Source organism: Oncorhynchus clarkii, chromosome 6 (genome assembly GCF_045791955.1).
Source record: "Oncorhynchus clarkii lewisi isolate Uvic-CL-2024 chromosome 6, UVic_Ocla_1.0, whole genome shotgun sequence".
NCBI lineage: Eukaryota > Metazoa > Chordata > Actinopteri > Salmoniformes > Salmonidae > Oncorhynchus > Oncorhynchus clarkii.
Window position 1 is genome coordinate 9,632,157 of NC_092152.1, and position 19,946 is coordinate 9,652,102.

General features: G+C 41.0%; 1 protein-coding gene across 1 annotated transcript in view; it reads left to right on the plus strand.

Moving 5' to 3' along the window:
* LOC139410597 (excitatory amino acid transporter 1-like) overlaps window positions 1-10,294 on the plus strand; it is a 40,806-nt gene extending 30,512 nt beyond the window's left edge. The window contains exons 9-10 of the mRNA XM_071155903.1: window positions 1,246-1,380; window positions 4,376-10,294. Coding sequence (XP_071012004.1) covers window positions 1,246-1,380; window positions 4,376-4,583 — 343 coding nt within the window. The 3' untranslated portion in view covers window positions 4,584-10,294. The remainder of the gene's footprint in view (window positions 1-1,245; window positions 1,381-4,375) is intronic.
* Window positions 10,295-19,946: the final 9,652 nt, after the last annotated feature.

Below are 19,946 nucleotides of genomic sequence, written 5' to 3' on the forward strand. Positions count from 1 at the left end.
GATGAGTCATGACTTACGCTTAGTCTCCCACTAACATCAATGCAAATTCATGGAAGTTAAAAAATATTTTTCTGGGATTTAGTAAGCTTCTGGGAAAAGGAGGAGCTGCAGAGGTTGGTTTCTTTGAAACTGAATGAGTCAAGGGTTTGTTAAGGATCGGTGTCCCTTCCACGGGACGGTTGAGCCAACGCAGGCTAATGTGATTAGCATGAGGTTGTAAATAACAAGAACATTTCCCAGGACATAGACATATCTGATATTGGCAGAAAGATTAAATTCTTGTTCATCTAACTGCACTGTCCAATTTACAGTAGCTATTACAATGAAAGAATACCATGCTATTGTTTGAGGAGAGTGCACAATTTTGAACATGAAAAGTTATTAATAAACAAATTAGGAACATTTGGGCAATCTTGACACAAAATTTTGAACAGAAATGCAATGGTTCCTTTGATCAGTCTAAAACGTTGCACATACACTGCTGCCTTCTAGTGGCCAAAATCTAAATTGCACCTGGGCTGGAATAATACATTATGGCCTTTCTCTTGCATTTCAAAGATTATGCTACAAAAAAAATACAAAATAACGGTTGTTTTTTTTCTTTGTATTATCTTTCACCAGATCTATTGTGTTCTATTCTACTACATTCCTCTCACATTTCCATAAACAACAAAGTGTTTCCTTTCAAATGGTACCAAGAATATGCATATTCTTGCTTCAGGGCCTGAGCTCCATGCAGGTAGATTTGGGTAAATTGAAGAAAAAAAGGCTAATCCTTTTAAGCGAAAAGTGTCTTACAGAAGTGATGTGTCCACAGAACTAGAATGGCATAACAGGTGGGACTGGCAGCTAGTGTGTTCATCTAATCCAATGTTTCCCAAACTCTGTCTTCAGGACCCCAAACAGTACATGTTAAATTAGTTTTTTTTAACTAGGTGAGTCAGTTAATAACAAATTCTTATTTTCACTGACTGCCGGTTCAGTGGCAGAACAACAGATTTTTTTTTACCTTGTCAGCTCAGGGATTTGATCTTGCAACCTTTCGGTTACTAGGCCAACACTCTAACCACTAGGCTACCTGCCACCCCACTAGGCTACCTGCCACCCCACTAGATTAGTTTATTATTTGAATCAGCTGTGTAGTGCCAGGGCAAAAAACCATGCACCCTTTGAGGACTGAGTTTGACAAACCCTGATCTAATCTAATCTACTTCTTTGGTTGTGTCTCTCTGTCCTGTGGAATAGCATCACGGCCACCGCAGCAAGTATCGGTGCAGCTGGGATACCACAGGCGGGACTGGTCACCATGGTGATTGTGCTGACCTCTGTTGGACTGCCCACTGATGACATCACCCTCATCATTGCAGTGGATTGGTTCCTGTGAGTACAGTCTATTTTCTGTAACAATTATTTATAGTTTGACTGATATGATCATCTTCTAAAGAAGTTTGGATATTTACTGTGTGGACAGTGTCAGACACAGGGATGGAATTGTAGGATTTGGGGTCCTGACCAGCTGGACTAGTAGACTGCAGTTTCTACCAGCCCATGTGTTGTTCCACTAGCCAAGGATCCAACATCTATGCCATGCCATATTTAAGAAGACAGATTTCTGCCTATATTTTGATATATGTTCTACTAGCCTGGTCTGACAACTAGCCAGTGACTAACGGGTTAGCTTAATGTCCATCTCTGGACAGAAACCAAAGCCTTAGGGAATACTCAGTCAGTATAGGTAGTGAGAGACTCTCTTCACATTCCATTCTCCCCAATCCATCTGTTTCTGATTCTATCGACATGTGATTCCTCTAAAGATCTCATGCATAAGTGGCTGAGCGTTTCCACTTTTCTTTTCGGAGGTTATTTAAACATACCCATTGTGTTCAACGATAATCATAATATTGTTGTATTATATATTTTGTATTGTAGATATGTAGTGGTGTAATAATGTTACATGATGTAGTGTTTTATATTTTGTTTTATATGTAATGTAAGTGCTTTAATATATTTCGACCCCAGGAAGTGTAGCTGCTGCCTTGACAGGAACTAATGGACATCCCTAATAAACCACAGGAAGTGTAGCTGCTGCCTTGACAGGAACTAATGGACATCCCTAATAAACCACAGGAAGTGTAGCTGCTGCCTTGACAGGAACTAATGGACACCCCTAATAAACCCCAGGTAGAATAGCTGCTGCCTTGGCAGGAACTAATGGACATCCCTAATAAACCCCAGGTAGAATAGCTGCTGCCTTGGCAGGAACTAATGGACATCCCTAATAAACCCCAGGTAGAATAGCTGCTGCCTTGGCAGGAACTAATGGACATCGGTAATAAACCACAGGAAGTGTAGCTGCTGCCTTGACAGGAACTAATGGACACCCCTAATAAACCCCAGGTAGAATAGCTGCTGCCTTGGCAGGAACTACTGGACATCCCTAATAAACCACAGGAAGTGTAGCTGCTGCCTTGACAGGAACTAATGACATCCCTAATAAACCCCAGGTAGAATAGCTGCTGCCTTGGCAGGAACTAATGACATCCCTAATAAACCCCAGGTAGAATAGCTGCTGCCTTGGCTAAAACTAATGGACATCCCTAATAAACCCCAGGTAGAATAGCTGCTGCCTTGGCAGGAACTAATGGACATCCCTAATAAACCCCAGGTAAAATAGCTGCTGCCTTGGCAGGAACTAATGGACATCCCTAATAAACCCCAGGTAGAATAGCTGCTGCCTTGGCAGTAACAAATGGACATCCCTAATAAACCCCAGGTAGAATAGCTGCTGCCTTGGCAGGAACTAATGGACATCCCTAATAAACCACAGGAAGTGTAGCTGCTGCCTTGGCAGGACCTAATAGGCATCCCTAATAAACCCCAGGTATAATAGCTGCTGCCTTGGCAGGAACTACTGGACATCCCTAATAAACCCCAGGTAGAATAGCTGCTGCCTTGGCAGGAACTAATGGACACCCCTAATAAACCCCAGGTATAATAGCTGCTGCCTTGGCAGGAACTAATGGACATCCTTAATAAACCCCAGGTAGTATAGCTGCTGCCTTGGCAGGAACTAATGGACATCCCTAATAAACCCCAGGTAGTATAGCTGCTGCCTTGGCAGGAACTAATGGACATCCCTAATAAACCCCAGGTAGAATAGCTGCTGCCTTGGCAGGAACTAATGGACATCCCTAATAAACCCCAGGTAGAATAGCTGCTGCCTTGGCAGGAACTAATGGACATCCCTAATAAACCCCAGGTAAAATAGCTGCTGCCTTGGCAGGAACTAATGGACATCCCTAATAAACCCCAGGTAGAATAGCTGCTGCCTTGGCAGGAACAAATGGACATCCCTAATAAACCCCAGGTAGAATAGCTGCTGCCTTGGCAGGAACTAATGGACATCCCTAATAAACCACAGGAAGTGTAGCTGCTGCCTTGGCAGGACCTAATAGGCATCCCTAATAAACCCCAGGTATAATAGCTGCTGCCTTGGCAGGAACTAATGGACATCCCTAATAAACCCCAGGTAGAATAGCTGCTGCCTTGGCAGGAACTAATGGACATCCCTAATAAACCCCAGGTAGAATAGCTGCTGCCTTGGCAGGAACAAATGGACATCCCTAATAAACCCCAGGTAGAATAGCTGCTGCCTTGGCAGGAACTAATGGACATCCCTAATAAAGCACAGGAAGTGTAGCTGCTGCCTTGGCAGGACCTAATAGGCATCCCTAATAAACCCCAGGTATAATAGCTGCTGCCTTGGCAGGAACTAATGGACATCCCTAATAAACCCCAGGTAGAATAGCTGCTGCCTTGGAAGGAACTAATGGACACCCCTAATAAACCCCAGGTATAATAGCTGCTGCCTTGGCAGGAACTAATGGACATCCCTAATAAACCACAGGTAGTATAGCTGCTGCCTTGGCAGGAACTAATGGACATCCCTAATAAACCACAGGAAGTGTAGCTGCTGCCTTGGCAGGAACTAATGGACATCCCTAATAAACCCCAGGTAGAATAGCTGCTGCCTTGGCAGGACGTAATGGGCATCCCTAATAAATCCCATTAAATACAAATTATGTCCACCAGTATGTGAAATGATACACCTGGTTTTAGTTTGCCAAACCTCCAATGGAAAATGAACCGTTTTTTTCTCTCTCTGAGAAATAGGCTGGGTAGTGCATGCATGCCTTTGCCAAATGTCACACCAAAGTGTTGCCTCTGTGCAAACCTTGCCTTTTCTTTGGGGAGACAAATATTTTAGAAAATGAGTCCCTCGTAGGAAAGCTGAAAGAGTAATATTCTGAGTGTTACATTCCCCTTCTGTACGGTATATTATCTCTAACAACTGGACTGCCTCCATTTTATACAGAGACAGGTTGCGTACCACCACTAACGTGCTGGGAGACTCGATTGGCACAGGTATTGTTGAGTATCTGTCTCGTCATGAGTTACAATCCAAGGATGCGGAGATGGGGAACTCTGTGGTGGAGGAGAAAGACAAGAAATCATACCAGCTCATCGCCCACGAGAACGAGCATGAAAACGAGAAGCCTCCAGTCAGTGAGACCAAGATGTAGCACCAACAGTTTGACCACTGTGGTGTTTTTAATCCCATGGTAAAGGGAAGCAACCCATATCAATCCTCAAAACACACAAAAAAAATGATAGTGTTTGTTTAGACCAAGAAGCTGAACCAAGAGTATGTACAGGATGTATTTTATTTGATCAAGAGTTCTGCAGCCGTTCGTGCTGATTAGATTTCATTGAATAACTTATTGATATTGATCTAATCAAGAAGATGCAGTGGGGTCTGAAATCATTAACACCGTTGATAAAAAATCAACAAAAATGACCGTATCAAATAAATAATTAAATTACTGAGTTATATTGTATGCACAAAAAAGGACAGTTATGTTATGTTATACTTATAGAATTGTGCGGAAAAATAGATTTTGTTTAACAAGTCATGTATTCTTTTTTCAAAAAGGTAAGGGTCAAAATTATTGACACCCCTGTTTTCAATACCTTGTGAGGATAACGACACTGAGCCTTTTGATAAAATATTTTCTGAGTTGGAGAACACATTGGGAGGGATCTTGAGCTTATGGACTGACATGAAAATACCAGTGTTTTGAATTGAAGAGGGCAGGCCATAAGTGCAGACAAAGGATATCAAGGATCTGGAAAGATTCTGTATGGAGGAATGGTCGAAGATCCCAATGTGTTCTCCAATCTTATAACACATTTTTAGAAAAAGGCTCAGTGTCACTATTTTCGCAAGGGGAGGTAAAAAAAAAAAAATATATATATATATATATATATATATATATATATATATATATATCACTCGTTAAACAATATCCATTTCGCTGAGCAATTGTATTAGTACAAAATAGTATCATTTTAAAAAGAAATGGAGCATACAACATAGCTCACTATTTAAATTATTTTAAACAGTATTTTTTGCTCATCTTTAACAGTGGTGGAACAAGTACTCAATTGTCATACTTGAGTAAAAGTAAAGATACCTTCGTAGAAAATGACTCAAGTAAAAGTGAGAGTCACCCAGTAAAATACTACTTGAGTAAAAGTCTACAAGTATTTGGTTTATAATATACTTAAGTATCGAAAGTAAAAGTATAGATCGAATCCCCGAGCTGACAAGGTTAAAATATGTTGTTCTGCCCCTGAACAAGGCAGTTAACCCACTGTTCCTAGGCCGTCATTGAAAATAAGAATTTGTTCTTAACTGACTTGCCTAGTTAAATAAAGGTAAAATACATTTTAAAAAATAAACCATTTCACAGTCCTTACATTAAGAAATCCAAACAGCACAATTAAACAAAAAAAGTTTTTATTGACGGATAGCCAGGGGAACACTCAGACGTAATTTACAAACGAAGCGCTTGTGTTTAGTGAGCCCGCCAGATCAGAGGCTTTTGGGATCACCAGGGATGTTCTCTTGATAAGTGTGTGAATTGGACCATTTTCCTGTCAAAATGTAACGAGTACTTTTGGGTGTCAGGGAAATGTATGGAGTAAAAATTACATTATTTTCTTTAGCAATGTAGTGAAGTAAAAGGGGCAAAAATATAAATAGTAATGTACAGATTCCCCCCCAAAACTACTTAAGTAGTACTTTAAAGTATTTTTACACCACTGATCTTTATGGGTGTCAACAATTTCGGACCCTACTGTAAATCAATGGTTTTAAGTGCCTAGTATGAATTAAATACATAAAATGTTGAACTTCTGAATTAGATACCCAGCAAACAATAATGAGTCATTAGGACATCCCCAGGATGTCACAAAATGGTCGCCTAAAGTTGTCAGGACGTTGTGTCATGGTCCCTCCTGGAGGTTTTTGTCTAGTTTCCTGTTCGTCCCCTAAAGGTCGCAAAGAAATGTTTCATTAGTTTCATTACACATCATCCCCTGATCAGCATATCCTAAATCCAGAGGTTGTGAGTTAGAAATGAAGTTGGGGTCATATTGAAAAGTCAGTACGAAGTGATCATGTCAAATGTAATCATTAATTATAGATTTTTACACTATTTTAGATGAACCACTTACCTGAAAACCGCTATATTACATATTACCATATTACTTATAACGGTTTAGGACACATGGGACCATCACGCGACAAAAACTTCCAGGGGACCATGACACAACATCCCAAGAATGTTCATGGGACCTTCAGGCTACCATGACACAACGTCCTAAAAACGTCCTCGGGACAAACTAGGAACTATAAAAAGGTCCCCCAGGAGAATGTTCCCTTGGGACCATCCCGAACCCTTAAGGAACCTAACTGGGAACAGAGCTGATTGTCGTCAGTGCATCCCCTGTTTTCTGGGTAGGGAATAACTAAGAGTCCCTGCCACTCTTCTATAAGATGCCTTTACCATACCCTTTGATGCTGTTTAAAGTTCAACAGTTTGACAGAGATGATTTATTTTTGATAAAGTCAGATGGGAAATTATGTGGTCTTTCATTCTTGCTTTTGTCATCATTTTTTTTTTTTTACGGCTGACAAACCAGAATAGGTTGCCAAACCCTTTGCATCAGAGCTTTTTACACGGAGGTTTTTCTTTGTAAAACTGCCAACATATTAGTTTCAACTTGAGGTGGGAGTTGAACAGTATGACATTTTCACATAATCATAATCGTACCAAAAAATATAAACAATTTCTGTATGTTACAATTTTGGTCATGCCTTTTTGTGTAAAGACATTACAGGGATCCCTATTACAGTTTAACAAGTTTCATGATTTGATACTGAAACCCTTGATGTCTAAGGGCTCTATTTTAACAAACGTAATGCAATGAGCCCAATAGCTGGCGGTGGCATGAAAGGGCTGGGTTTTGATGAATAATCCTGTTGTGGTGTGTCGAGACTTGGCCCCTCACTGGCCAATCAGAACATGCTCCATGGTTGCTTGAAGTTGTGCATTTACCGTCTTTTATGTATTGTGTTGTCGTCAACTCTAATTCGAATGTTAGTCCCATTATAACCTAGTTCCTTAAATAGCCTGCCCCCATATTAACTAAATATGTTGAACATGTTTGCAGTCCACATTGATCTAGTTGCATTGCTTCAATATGGAAATACATTGTTAACATAGGCTGTAGCGTTCTCACTAAAATAGGGGCTAGGCGTACTGTTTATTTCATGCTGGACATGGACACGCAAAATGTAGTCAATAAGTCATATTACATTCCCTAGGCTATTGACATAGAGGATATAGCCAAAGAAGACAGTATATCATTCTAATCAAATTCTAATTAAATTTGAACCACAACTTGTTTTAAATAGGCTATGTTTAAATACAGTTACAGGCACCGTAATTGCTGCGTTGGGCGTATAATACAGACAAGGCAATTTAGACAATGGAGGGTTTTACGCGCATCCAAACGGGATAAAGATCCATTATGAAGAGAAAAGGGTCATGTCCGCTCACCGTTATACTGCTCGCAAATGTAATGTTCTGCAAACATTATGGAACCATCTCACAGATCATATTTGCACTTCTCCAGAAATAGCAGATTAAATTGCATTGCATTTGAGCCTTAAACCAGCCTCACCATAAACACATGGAAGGTAAATCTTAATAATACGTTAATCAAGTTAATCAAACGTTAAACAACACGTTAAACAACGTTAAACGTTAAACAACACGTTTTTCAAACAACAATATTTCTAAATAGGATCGGGTCAGAAGCATGATATCATAAATCGCTTCTTTCGTCCCATGGTACTGTGTGAACACGCAGGCCTACATGTCTTCACGCATAACATTTGCACATCTACAGTAAACGAAATACTAGATTCCTGTCAATTGTATCGTTCCCTATGTGCGAGGTAGATTCTCAAAAAATCGTCCATTAACATAGCATTATAGGAAGACTGAATCATTTGGAGGAGCGCATCTTCGGTAATAGGAGAAGGGATGGATAGCCTACTTGAACAAGCGAAATTCAGGTAGACAATTTCAAGCACCTTTAATCATAAGCTACTTGGATAATGTCCAGGATAAAAAGCAACACCAATGTGATCCTGCTAAACCAGCCTTGATTAAAGGGAGGATAGGTTGTGCTTGGTTTTCTAGCAAATTAAACGAAATAGGGGGGAACCAATCGTTTTTTTATGTTTATAAATATGAGATTCACCAGCACAAAAGGCACAGCTTTCCTTCTATGGGCACTGTGCGTCATGGCAGGATAGGCTGTGCTTCCTCTCTCAACATCCGTTCCATTATCAACTCTGTTAAGACCTGCTTTTTGTGGGTCTTAAAACGTCCCTTTAGAACTGTTAAAATTGTCACTTGCGCTCGTTTTTAAGTACACACATCAAATATTGGCACCCCCCCACATCCCACCGCACCACCTCAACGCCATCGAGCTGATGTTAAACAGCTAATTTGCCAAACCTGGCATGAGGCCTGGAAAATGCCAGTGCGCCAGTTTTTACACGAGGAAATTGCAAACTAACGTGCCTTTGACACTCGCGCCTCCTTAGAGCCAGCTGTAAATAGAGCACTAAAGGTAATTGGTACTTTTCTGCTTTTAAACTTTTCAGTCTATTATTCTAATCGAGATCCTATTAAATTGTACTTCCCAGTTCTATGGTTATACTGTCGTAATGATTGGGCAGAAGAAAATCTAGAATGTAGAATTGAGTGTGGTTGTTATGTGACATACCCTAAAGGTGCGACAAATACAACTTGAATTAACATGAAAATTGAATTAACTAATAGAACATGTAATCACGCTCTAAAACTCATATAGTGAGAATTTTATATTTCTTCTCAATGTCTTTGATAGAAATTGTTTTGTATAGAAAAAAAGGTTTTGATATATGTATATATAGAATTTGAAGAGTAAAAGATGACTTTAGGAGGATGATGGCTGTGAAGTTTCTGTAAAGACATTCCTTTGAGAACTAGAAGAACCCCCTAGCTATTAAGAACCCCCTAGCTATTAAGAACCCCTAGCTATTAAGAACCCCCCAGCTATTAAGAACCCCCTAGCTATTAAGAACCCCCTTAGCTATTAAGAACCCCCCCAGCTATTAAGAACCCCCTAGCTATTAAGAACCCCCCAGCTATTAAGAACCCCCTAGCTATTAAGAACTCCCTAGCTATTAAGAACCTCCTTAGCTATTAAATACCCCCCTAGCTATGAAGAATCTCCCTAGCTATTAAGAGCCTCCCTAGCTATTAAATACCCCCCTAGCTATTAAATACCCCCCTAACTATTAAGAACCCCCTAGCTATTAAGAACCTCCTTAACTATTAAGAACCCCCCTAGCTATTAAGAACGCCCTAGCTATTAAATACCCCCCTAGCTATGAAGAATCTCCCTAGCTATTAAGAGCCTCCCTAACTATTAAGAACCTCTCTAGCTATTAAACAACTCCCTGACTGCGTCCCAAATGGCACCCCAGTCCCTATATACGTAGTAACCTATTTATATTACACTATTTTTGGCCAGAGCCCAATGGGCCCTGGTCAAAAGTAGTGCACTACATAGGGAATAGTGTGTCATTTAGGAAGCATTCCCAAATCCCATATCTATCTACACCAGCTAATAAGTGGAAGCTATGTGAAACAAACTTTTGAAAAGATTGAACATTTGTTTACAATTGATTTTGGTGTCGTGTTTAATATGTTTGTTTGTTAGCGCCTCAAATAATTAACGACAAAACATAAAAATCCCCCCCCCAAAAACTGACAGGAAATGTAGATTTTTATTTGTATAGTTTTTAATAAAACATGGACCTTTAAAAGACCTGTGTCATTTTGTGTGTCCTCGTGTTATCACCTGTCCTTTTCTCTACTTTTACTATTTTTTTTAAAACAACCATGTGATCTGATATTCTTGAAATTGATGATATGCACGTTGGCATAGAAATACAGGTTTTAAATGTAGCGAGAGGAGTGTATATACAGTACTGTGCAAAATATTTAGGCAGGTGTGAACAAATGCTGTAAAGTAAGAATGCTTTCAAAAATAGACATGTTAATAGATTATATTTATCAAATTAACTAAATGCAAAGTGAGTGAATAGAAGAAAAATCTAAATCAAATCCATATTTGGTGTGATCAGCCTTTGCCTTCAAAACATGTCTATTTTTGAAAGCATTCTTACTCTACTGCATTTTTTCACAACTTCCTAAACCTTTTGCACAGTACTGTATATATATATAAAAGTGTATATTTTTTGTTTTTGTTCAATCTGAGCCTGGCCGGGCCTGGCTCGCCAGTGGGTGGGCCTGTGTCCAGCCAGGCCCACCCATGCCTACGCCCCTGGATGCTACCATGATTATGTATAGTCTTGAATGAATCGTGAATAATGATGAGTGAGAAAGTTAGACCCACAAATATCATCATACCCCCCCCCCCCCCAAATACTAACCTCCCCTGTTATTGTAATGGTTAGAGGTTAGCCTGTCTTGGGGTATGATATTTGTGTGTCTGTAACTTTCTCACTCATCATTATTCACGATTGTACAACAAGTGCTGTAATGTCTAAATGGTTCACCCGATATGGATGAAAATACCCTCAACTTAAAGCCGACAGTCGGCACTTTAACCTCATAGTCATTGTATCATTTCAAATCCAAAGTGTGGAGTACAGAGACAAAACAACAACAAAATGTGTCACACTCCCAATACTCTTGGAGCTCACTGTATATGTTTGTGTAGTGTGAGGCAGCTTGATGTACAAGTACTCCCCCTGGACAGCACTATGTAAGATGCAGCAGTTTAAAATTCACCATTTTGAAGAAAAAAATGGACATTCACCCTCTATGGGCACAGGGTAAAATACTCATCACCAATCAAAAAGTTTAATTCATGCAGCTACAGAATGTAATTGACATGAACATAAGCCTGTAACAGAGTGTGGTTTCTAATATCAGAGTGTAGATTCCCACTCAACACGTATCCCAAATGTACAATATATGACATATGGTCCTGTGAAGGGGAGAAACTGGAGGTGCCACATCACAGTGTGGTTCTGTTGGAGTGTGTAAGTAAGGCCCAAATTAATCAGGAACTGATTAGACCGTTGCTTTGACACATGTGAATAAATTGGGTTTTTGCTGACATCTTGAGGACATGTTTATAACTGCTTCTTCACTTGATTTTCAAACGCTCCTCAGTAAACCTCAATATTCTAAAGCGATTCAGTGTATTTGATTCAGCCTAAAAAGCAACAGCTTGTTGTCAGTGTGAACTCCCATACAAAAAAAAATGATTTAAAATATATATTTGTGTGCATTTTAAGGATACATGTAATATTTAAAATTGGGCCTAACATATTTTTCTAAAATATATTTAAAGGTAAAATGCAGCCGTTTTTAATTATTAATATTTTTTTTCATATCAAATTATTTCTGGGTAACAATTAAGTACCTTACTGTGATTGTTTTCAATTAGCAAAGAGCAATTTCTCAAGCTATAACTTTGCTGGGACTGTCTGGGAGTGGTCTGAGTAAGGAGGGGAAAACTCAAAACTAGGTATTATTGGCAGAGAGGTTTGGAACTATTTCTTATTGGTCTATTAACTAATTTACCTCCTGGTGATGTCACCAGGCAGGTCAAAGCTCCATCACACCCAAACAGGCTGACATTTCAGGCAGTCTTTTCAAACAGCTTTGGCAACACCCACCCGTAGCACGCGCTCCAGCAGGTGTATCTCACTGATCATCCCTAAAGCCAACACCTCATTTGGCCGCCTTTCCTTCCAGTTCTCTGCTGCCTGTGACTGGAACGAATTGCAAAAATCGCTGAAGTTGGAGACTTTTATCTCCCTCACCAACTTTAAACATCTGCTATCTGAGCAGCTAACCGATCGCTGCAGCTGTACATAGTCCATCGGTAAATAGCCCACCCAATTTACCTACCTCATCCCCATACTGTTTTTATTTATTTACTTTTCTGCTCACATAAAAATAACTTTTGGGGACCGAGTGGCGCAGCGGTCTAAGGCACTGCATCGCAAGGCAAGAGGCATCACTACAGACCCGGGTTCGATCCAGGGCTGTATCACAACCAGCCGTGATCGGGAGTCCCATAGGGCGGCGCATAATTGGCCCAGCGTTGTCCGGGTTAGGGTGAGGGTTTGGCCGTCATTGTGAATAAGAATTTGTTCTTAACTTACTTGCCTAGTTAAATAAAGGTTCAATAAAATAAACAAATAGAAAATGTACCTGTTTAAAAAATCTGTGAAATGAGTTTCCATCATATTTTCAGCTGATGGTGTTGTCACACAAAAAAAGGAAGTGTTTTAAGCTGTAGCGAATGTTCCCACTTTGGCATGACACGTACCTTAGCTATCAGCTAACAGATACAGTGCAGGTATAGCCTACATCACGTGTCAAACTCATTCCACGGAGGGCCGGTTGTCTGTTTTCTCTCCTCCCGTGTACTTGATTGATGAATTATGGTCACTAATTAGTAAGGAATTCCCCTCACCTGGTTGTTTAGGTCTTAATAGAAAGGAAAAACCTAAATCCAGCAGGATTGTAGGCAGATTGATGTATTATCTGGGACATAGGGGTCTATTAAGTCCACACCAGAGTGGATTCAGAAAATGAAGAACCAGCCTTGATGCAATCGTTAAAGTTAGTACTGAGAGGACCAAAGCTTTGCCAATGAAGGAAGTGATGTCAATAGTATAGGATGCAAGCGAGTGCATTCAGGATGTGCGGTGGTGCATTTAAAACTACACCGGTTGAGGCTTCACAAGTAGATACTGGGTAAATGCCACTATCCCTTATAAGAGTTAAGCCAGCCCTGGCATACTGGATTGAAGGGTAGTATGGTAGACCATCATATACTGTCAGTACTGGAAGAGTGCTGGGAATATGAACAATATCAAAAGAGGGGTTTTGGCCCAGAGATTGGAAAAAGGGTTGATGAATATGGACTCAGAGATGTTGTTATAAGGCCATCTGTGGCAATAGGAAATGTGCCACTGTGGTTTTATACAAGACCACATGTTGATCTGAGCCTGACAGAAGAAAAGAAACAGTGGTGTGAGAAGATAATGTAGGAACAATAGTGGGTCAATATAGTAGTAATACATTTTATTCTTGTCTTGCAGTGTATACAGATGGTTAAAGGATCTCATGATTGGGAAGACAGGAGCAGGTGTATTCATTCCTGATTTCTATATTAATCTATGCAAGAGACTAACAAATTATTTATCTGCATGTTCAACAGAAACGGTTGCTATAATTGTTGGAGTCCAATGGATAGAGGAGGCACAATCAAGAAGACTAGTAATATGTTGGGACTCTGCATCAGTTTAGTTTAGTTTAAGATCAGGAACGTCCGAACGTGAGGATTTATGGGTAGAAATAATGATGCTGTTGTTTGGGTTACAAAGACATGGTATTGAAATTCAGTTCTGTTGGATTCCGGCTCATACAGGAGTTAATGGAAAGGATATGGTAGATATAATAGCAGAAAGAGCAGTGAGAAAGAATATTGTGGATATAATGGTGCAGTTGGGTAGAGAGGAAATGAGAACATTGACTCTGGAAAATGGGTTAGATTGCTGGCAGAGACAATGGGATGAAAGTAGTAAGGGCAGACATTTTATTGTACAATGAAATGTGCACGGGAGATAGTGTCATATAATGGGAACAGAAGGGAGGAAGTTATGTTGTGTAGGATGATATTAGGAATATGAGATTGAATTAATCTATGAAATTGATAGGGAAACATGGTCCTGGAATGTGTAATGGCTGAATGGTAGAGGAAATGGTTGATCATGTGTTTTTATATTGTGAAATGTATGATGTAGAAAGGGATAGGTTGTTTGATAGGGTCAGAGAGGTTGGACGGGAAAGGGGAGTGGGTGGTATTTTGGGTGGGAGTGATGGTCGTAGTGAGATTTGTAGGGAATTACTTTATTTTATTAGAAATTCAGGGTTAGTTAAGAGAATATGTGGGTATAGATAGGTCGTGACCAGCCTCACACTCCAGTACAGTAGGTGGCGGTGTACACACCTGCCAGTTGGTTGCGATTTGCCAAATGAAGAAGAAGAAGAAGAAGGAGGAGAAGAAAAAGAAGAAGAAGGAGGAGAAGATGAACCAGCAGCCCTCCATGGAATGACTTTGACACCCCTGGCCTACGTGATGAGATTATTATGGACAAAATAGTAAGATTATTTATATTTGCTGGACGGCAGCCAAGGATTGATGATCATGTCACCAGAATAAACCCTCCAGATTTATTGGAAAGGAGCATCGAGCTCATCCTCTTTCACTTTCACCACCCTGGGAGGTTCATCATAACTTTCATCTGTAGCCTAATAAACTTCGGTTCGAGTCGTAGTGGGAGGACCACACAACATGTCATCCTGTGACTCCAAGCCTACTTCGATATTATGGTTATTATGTCAATATTTGCTCATAAAAGCGTTTCCACTGACATTTCTCGCATAATTAGTTTTACCAACACAAAAAGATCCCACCTTGTCTAGCATATTTTGTTTTGTCGACATTTGGAAAGTTTACTGACAAATTAGCTTTATCCATCAGGCATGAAGTTATTTAATCGGACATACTTTATTCACATAAAAAGGTTGGATGGAAACCTGGTTAGTGGAGGGGAAGTGGATGGAAACCTGGTTAGTGGAGGGGAAGTGGATGGAAACCTGGTTAGTGGAGGGGAAGTGGATGGAAACCTGGTTAGTGGAGGGGAAGTGGATGGAAACCTGGTTAGTGGAGGGGAAGTGGATGGAAACCTGGTTAGTGGAGGGAAAGTGGATGGAAACCTGGTTAGTGGAGGGGAAGTGGATGGAAACCTGGTTAGTGGAGGGGAAGTGGATGGAAACCTGGTTAGTGGAGGGGAAGTGGATGGAAACCTGGTTAGTGGAGGGGAAGTGGATGGAAATCTGGTTAGTGGAGGGGAAGTGGATGGAAACCTGGTTAGTGGAGGGGAAGTGGATGGAAACCTGGTTAGTGGAGGGGAAGTGGATGGAAACCTGGTTAGTGGAGGGGAAGTGGATGGAAACCTGGTTAGTGGAGGGGAAGTGGATGGAAACCTGGTTAGTGGAGGGGAAGTGGATGGAAACCTGGTTAGTGGAGGGGAAGTGGATGGAAACCTGGTTAGTGGAGGGAAAGTGGATGGAAACCTGGTTAGTGGAGGGGAAGTGGATGGAAACCTGGTTAGTGGAGGGGAAGTGGATGGAAACCTGGTTAGTGGAGGATGGAAACCTGGTTAGTGGAGGGGAAGTGGATGGAAACCTGGTTAGTGGAGGGGAAGTGGATGGAAATCTGGTTAGTGGAGGGGAAGTGGATGGAAACCTGGTTAGTGGAGGGGAAGTGGATGGAAACCTGGTTAGTGGAGGGGAAGTGGATGGAAACCTGGTTAGTGGAGGGGAAGTGGATGGAAACCTGGTTAGTGGAGGGAAAGTGGATGGAAATGCGCTTGTATGAAATGACTCTCCTCCAATCACACGTCATCAGGCAAATGGAGTCAAGAGTGGAATCTCAAAATGAATGTATAAAGTGATAAAACTAATTTAGCTAGTTGTGCTAGACATTTTATAGATAAAGGGATAAGTAGCATATCATTTCATATCATAAGTAGCATATCATTTCATATCATAAGTAGAATATTTCATATCATATAAGTAGCATATCATTTCATATCATAAGTAGAATATTTCATATCATATAAGTAGCATATCATTTCATATCATAAGTAGAATATTTCATATCATATAAGTAGCATATCATTTCATATCATATCATATAATTTCATATATCATAAGAAGAATATGGTTTCATATATCATAAGAAGAATATGGTTTCATATATCATAAGTAGCATATGGTTTTTAAATGTTTGCATGCTTTTCTCGTTTGAGAAACCAATAGCTGATTCAAAGGGGGTATGGCAGATTTCAAAACTCTGACTGTTAGTCAGAGACTGTTAGGATACATTTGTGCTTCCTCGCCAAAAGGAGGCTATTGAGGAGGGATGGACCGTCTTCCGTTTCCCTGCTAAATTAATTAACACACTCCTCGACTACCTATCGGTTTCTGGGTAACGGATGAGAGAGCACAGATTTTTGCCCAAATTAGAAAACCCAAGGGAAGGAAGGTTCCGAGATGCTGCTCTTTTACCACTGCGTCTTCTTCTTCTTCTTCTTCTTCCTTTTCTTCTTCTATGGTATTATGGCGGTCCGCAAACAAGCGTAAGAGGTGCATGCCGCCACCTACTGTACAATCAATTATACTTGGTAATACAAAAACTATTAGCCGTCGTAAAAAAAACACCACCCCATTCCACTATTTAACCCTATCTAATCCTCATTAAAACACCACTCCATTCCACTATTTAACAATATCTAATCCTCATTAAAACACCACCCCATTCCACTATTTATCCCTATCTAATCCTCATTAAAACACCACCCCATTCCACTATTTAACCCTATCTAATCCTCATTAAAACACCACTCCATTCCACTATTTATCCCTATCTAATCCTCATTAAAACACCACTCCATTCCACTATTTATCCCTATCTAATCCTCATTAAAACACCACCCCATTCCACTATTTAACCCTATCTAATCCTCATTAAAACACCACCCCATTCCACTATTTAACCCTATCTAATCCTCATTAAAACACCACTCCATTCCACTATTTAACCCTATCTAATCCTCATTAAAACACCACTCCATTCCACTATTTAACCCTATCTAATGCTTATAAAAACACCACTCCATTCCACTATTTAACCCTATCTAGTCCTCATTAAAACGCCACTCCATTCCACTATTTAGCCCTATCTAATCCTCATTAAAACGCCACTCCATTCCACTATTTAACCCTATCTAATCCTCATTAAAACGCCATCCCATTCCACTATTTAACCCTATCTAATCCCCATAAAAAACACCACTCCATTCCACTTTTTAATCATATCTAATCCCCATAAAAAACACCACTCCATTCCACTTTTTAATCATATCTAATCCTCATTAAAACACCACTCCATTCCACTATTTAACCCTATCTAATCCTACATCAGGCCAACAGCCTGGGAGGACAGAACACTACCACTACCCCCTGTAACTCTTCTGCATTCTAACATTCTATTACATTTCTGTGGTACAGTTAATAACCATGGCTATGAATGTTAAGAAGCCAAACTTACTGAAGAACATGTTATTCCTATCACTCGCTATTGGCCTCGGCCAACTCACAGGGATCCTCTCAGAATCCCTCACCCTGGAACCATCTTCCTCTACTACTCTCTTCACTGCCTCAACATACGACACCTTCTGTACTTCTCTGATCTTGGCAACCTCAACCTGCCCTTCTCTCACCGCACACCTCTGATCTCCAGCACCATGGGTACCCCTACAGTTACACACACAACTTTGTCCACCAATACTACACATTCCTTTGTCTCATGTCCTCCTGCACACTTCTCACATCTAGGAATCTCCCTCCTACACACTGCTGCTACATGACCATAAGCTTGGCACCTAAAACACCGTAATGGGTTTGGGACAACAGCTCTCACAGGATAATTGACACATCCTTGACTTGGTTGGGTAAAGACTCTGGATCATCAGCCGAACAGACAGTGTCTTCTCTGTTACAGCACGCTCTCCACCTGGTCTGCGTCGCACCAAACGGTGGAAGTCACATACACCGGGAATCTTCCATTTTAGTTGATCCTCCTCAACGCTTAACGCCACTCCAGTTAACATTCCTTTAAATGGCGCCCTGCTCCGGAGAGCAAAGCAAGTCACAGTTCTTGTCCCTAGGTGTGTGGTTTGGACCGCCCGCTCCCTCTGCACGGAAGACACAAGAAATCATCACGAGTCCACTTCGAGTTACTTTCCCTGACTCAACGGTCCACAACCTTTTCTCAACCCAACCTGACATCACATATGGATCCGCCAGAAGGCAAGGATCCATTCTCTCCAAAAAACTTCACTCCCACTGGGCCAGAATCCTTTTCATCATCATTGGGAATAGGCTCAACCTAGGCCATCTTCACCACACCTCCCACCGCAGGCAATTCATCCTCACTCTTGTCAAATTAAGTTTTGTCCGCCACCAAAGTGTTGTAATTTATCCAACATCTTCTCTTTGACTGAGAGGTTCCCTCTCCAAGTGGTACACAAAAACCTGTGCCATAAAATAACTTGTCTTGTTGGCAACTAACTCCCTCCTCCTACCTCTCTGCTGCTGATTCTTCTCCTTCTGTGGTTTTATCGGCAGTTGGCATCCAACGTTATGGTGCATTACTGCTACAAACTGTACTAGAGTGTGGGCCAGAGACCGGTTGGGGGGGTAATCCAGGGGGCTCTGAGGTACTGGAACACATTGAGAGAGACCAGAGACAGGGAGGGGCTAAAGCCTACCTGCAAGCCCCATTTTAATTATTAATATTTTTTTTTTTTACAATGTTCTACTTAATTCCTGTAGCCACTTCTCCCTCATACTGGATCTCAGTCTATTTCTTTCCCTCTCATACTGCCCACACTGTATCAATCTCTCTCTTTCCCTCTAATACTGACTACACCGTATCTGTCTCTCTCTTTCCCTCTCATGCTGCCCACACTTTTTTTTACGATGTTCTACTCAGTATGCCCTTTAAACTCAATTCCTGTATCCCCATCTCCCTCAAACATTATCTCAGTCTCTCTCGTTCCCTCTCATACTGGGCCCCACACTGTATCAGCACATGTTCCACTGTTTCCTTGCAGTAATCACACCTTCCGATTGGATACTTTCCTATCACCGTAAGGCTCCTCCTTCCTCCTTGCATGACTTATTAAGTGAAGTCAATGCAGCTGACCAGCCACTAAATGCACAAGTATTTACAACACATCAACACAGGGAAGGAAGGCTCCAAAATGCTTCCCCCTCCTGAAACCAATGTAGCCCAGCCGGTCAGGGTATAAGTTGCTCACAAGTAGCTTCTCCTCATAAAGAATGATAGAGGCCTCTAGTGGCCAAAAGGCCATGTTAGCATGGGCAGCGCCAATAAGAGTTTCCACCATTTTAATGTAGTCAACAGGGTGGGACTTCCAACTTCATTGGCAGAAAAGGAGGGATCAGCCAATCTTGAAGAAGATAATTGACTACTTCAAAATGGAGATAGCCTCAATGGCGCTGCCCATGCGGTCACCGACGCTATAATGGCATGGATGCAAAGATGTGTCCTCTATCTATCTCTATGCTTCTCCTTCATCTCTGCGCGCCTCCTCCTTTTACTTCCTCCCCGTGTGAGCTGAGTGAAACCAATGCAGGCGCTATGTGAGCCAGCAACTCACTACACATCAACACAGGGAAGGAAGGCTCCAAGATGCTGCTATTCCCTCCCTGTGCCAGCATTTCCTCTTATGACATTCTAATTCAATATTTGATTGCTCAATTAATTAAATT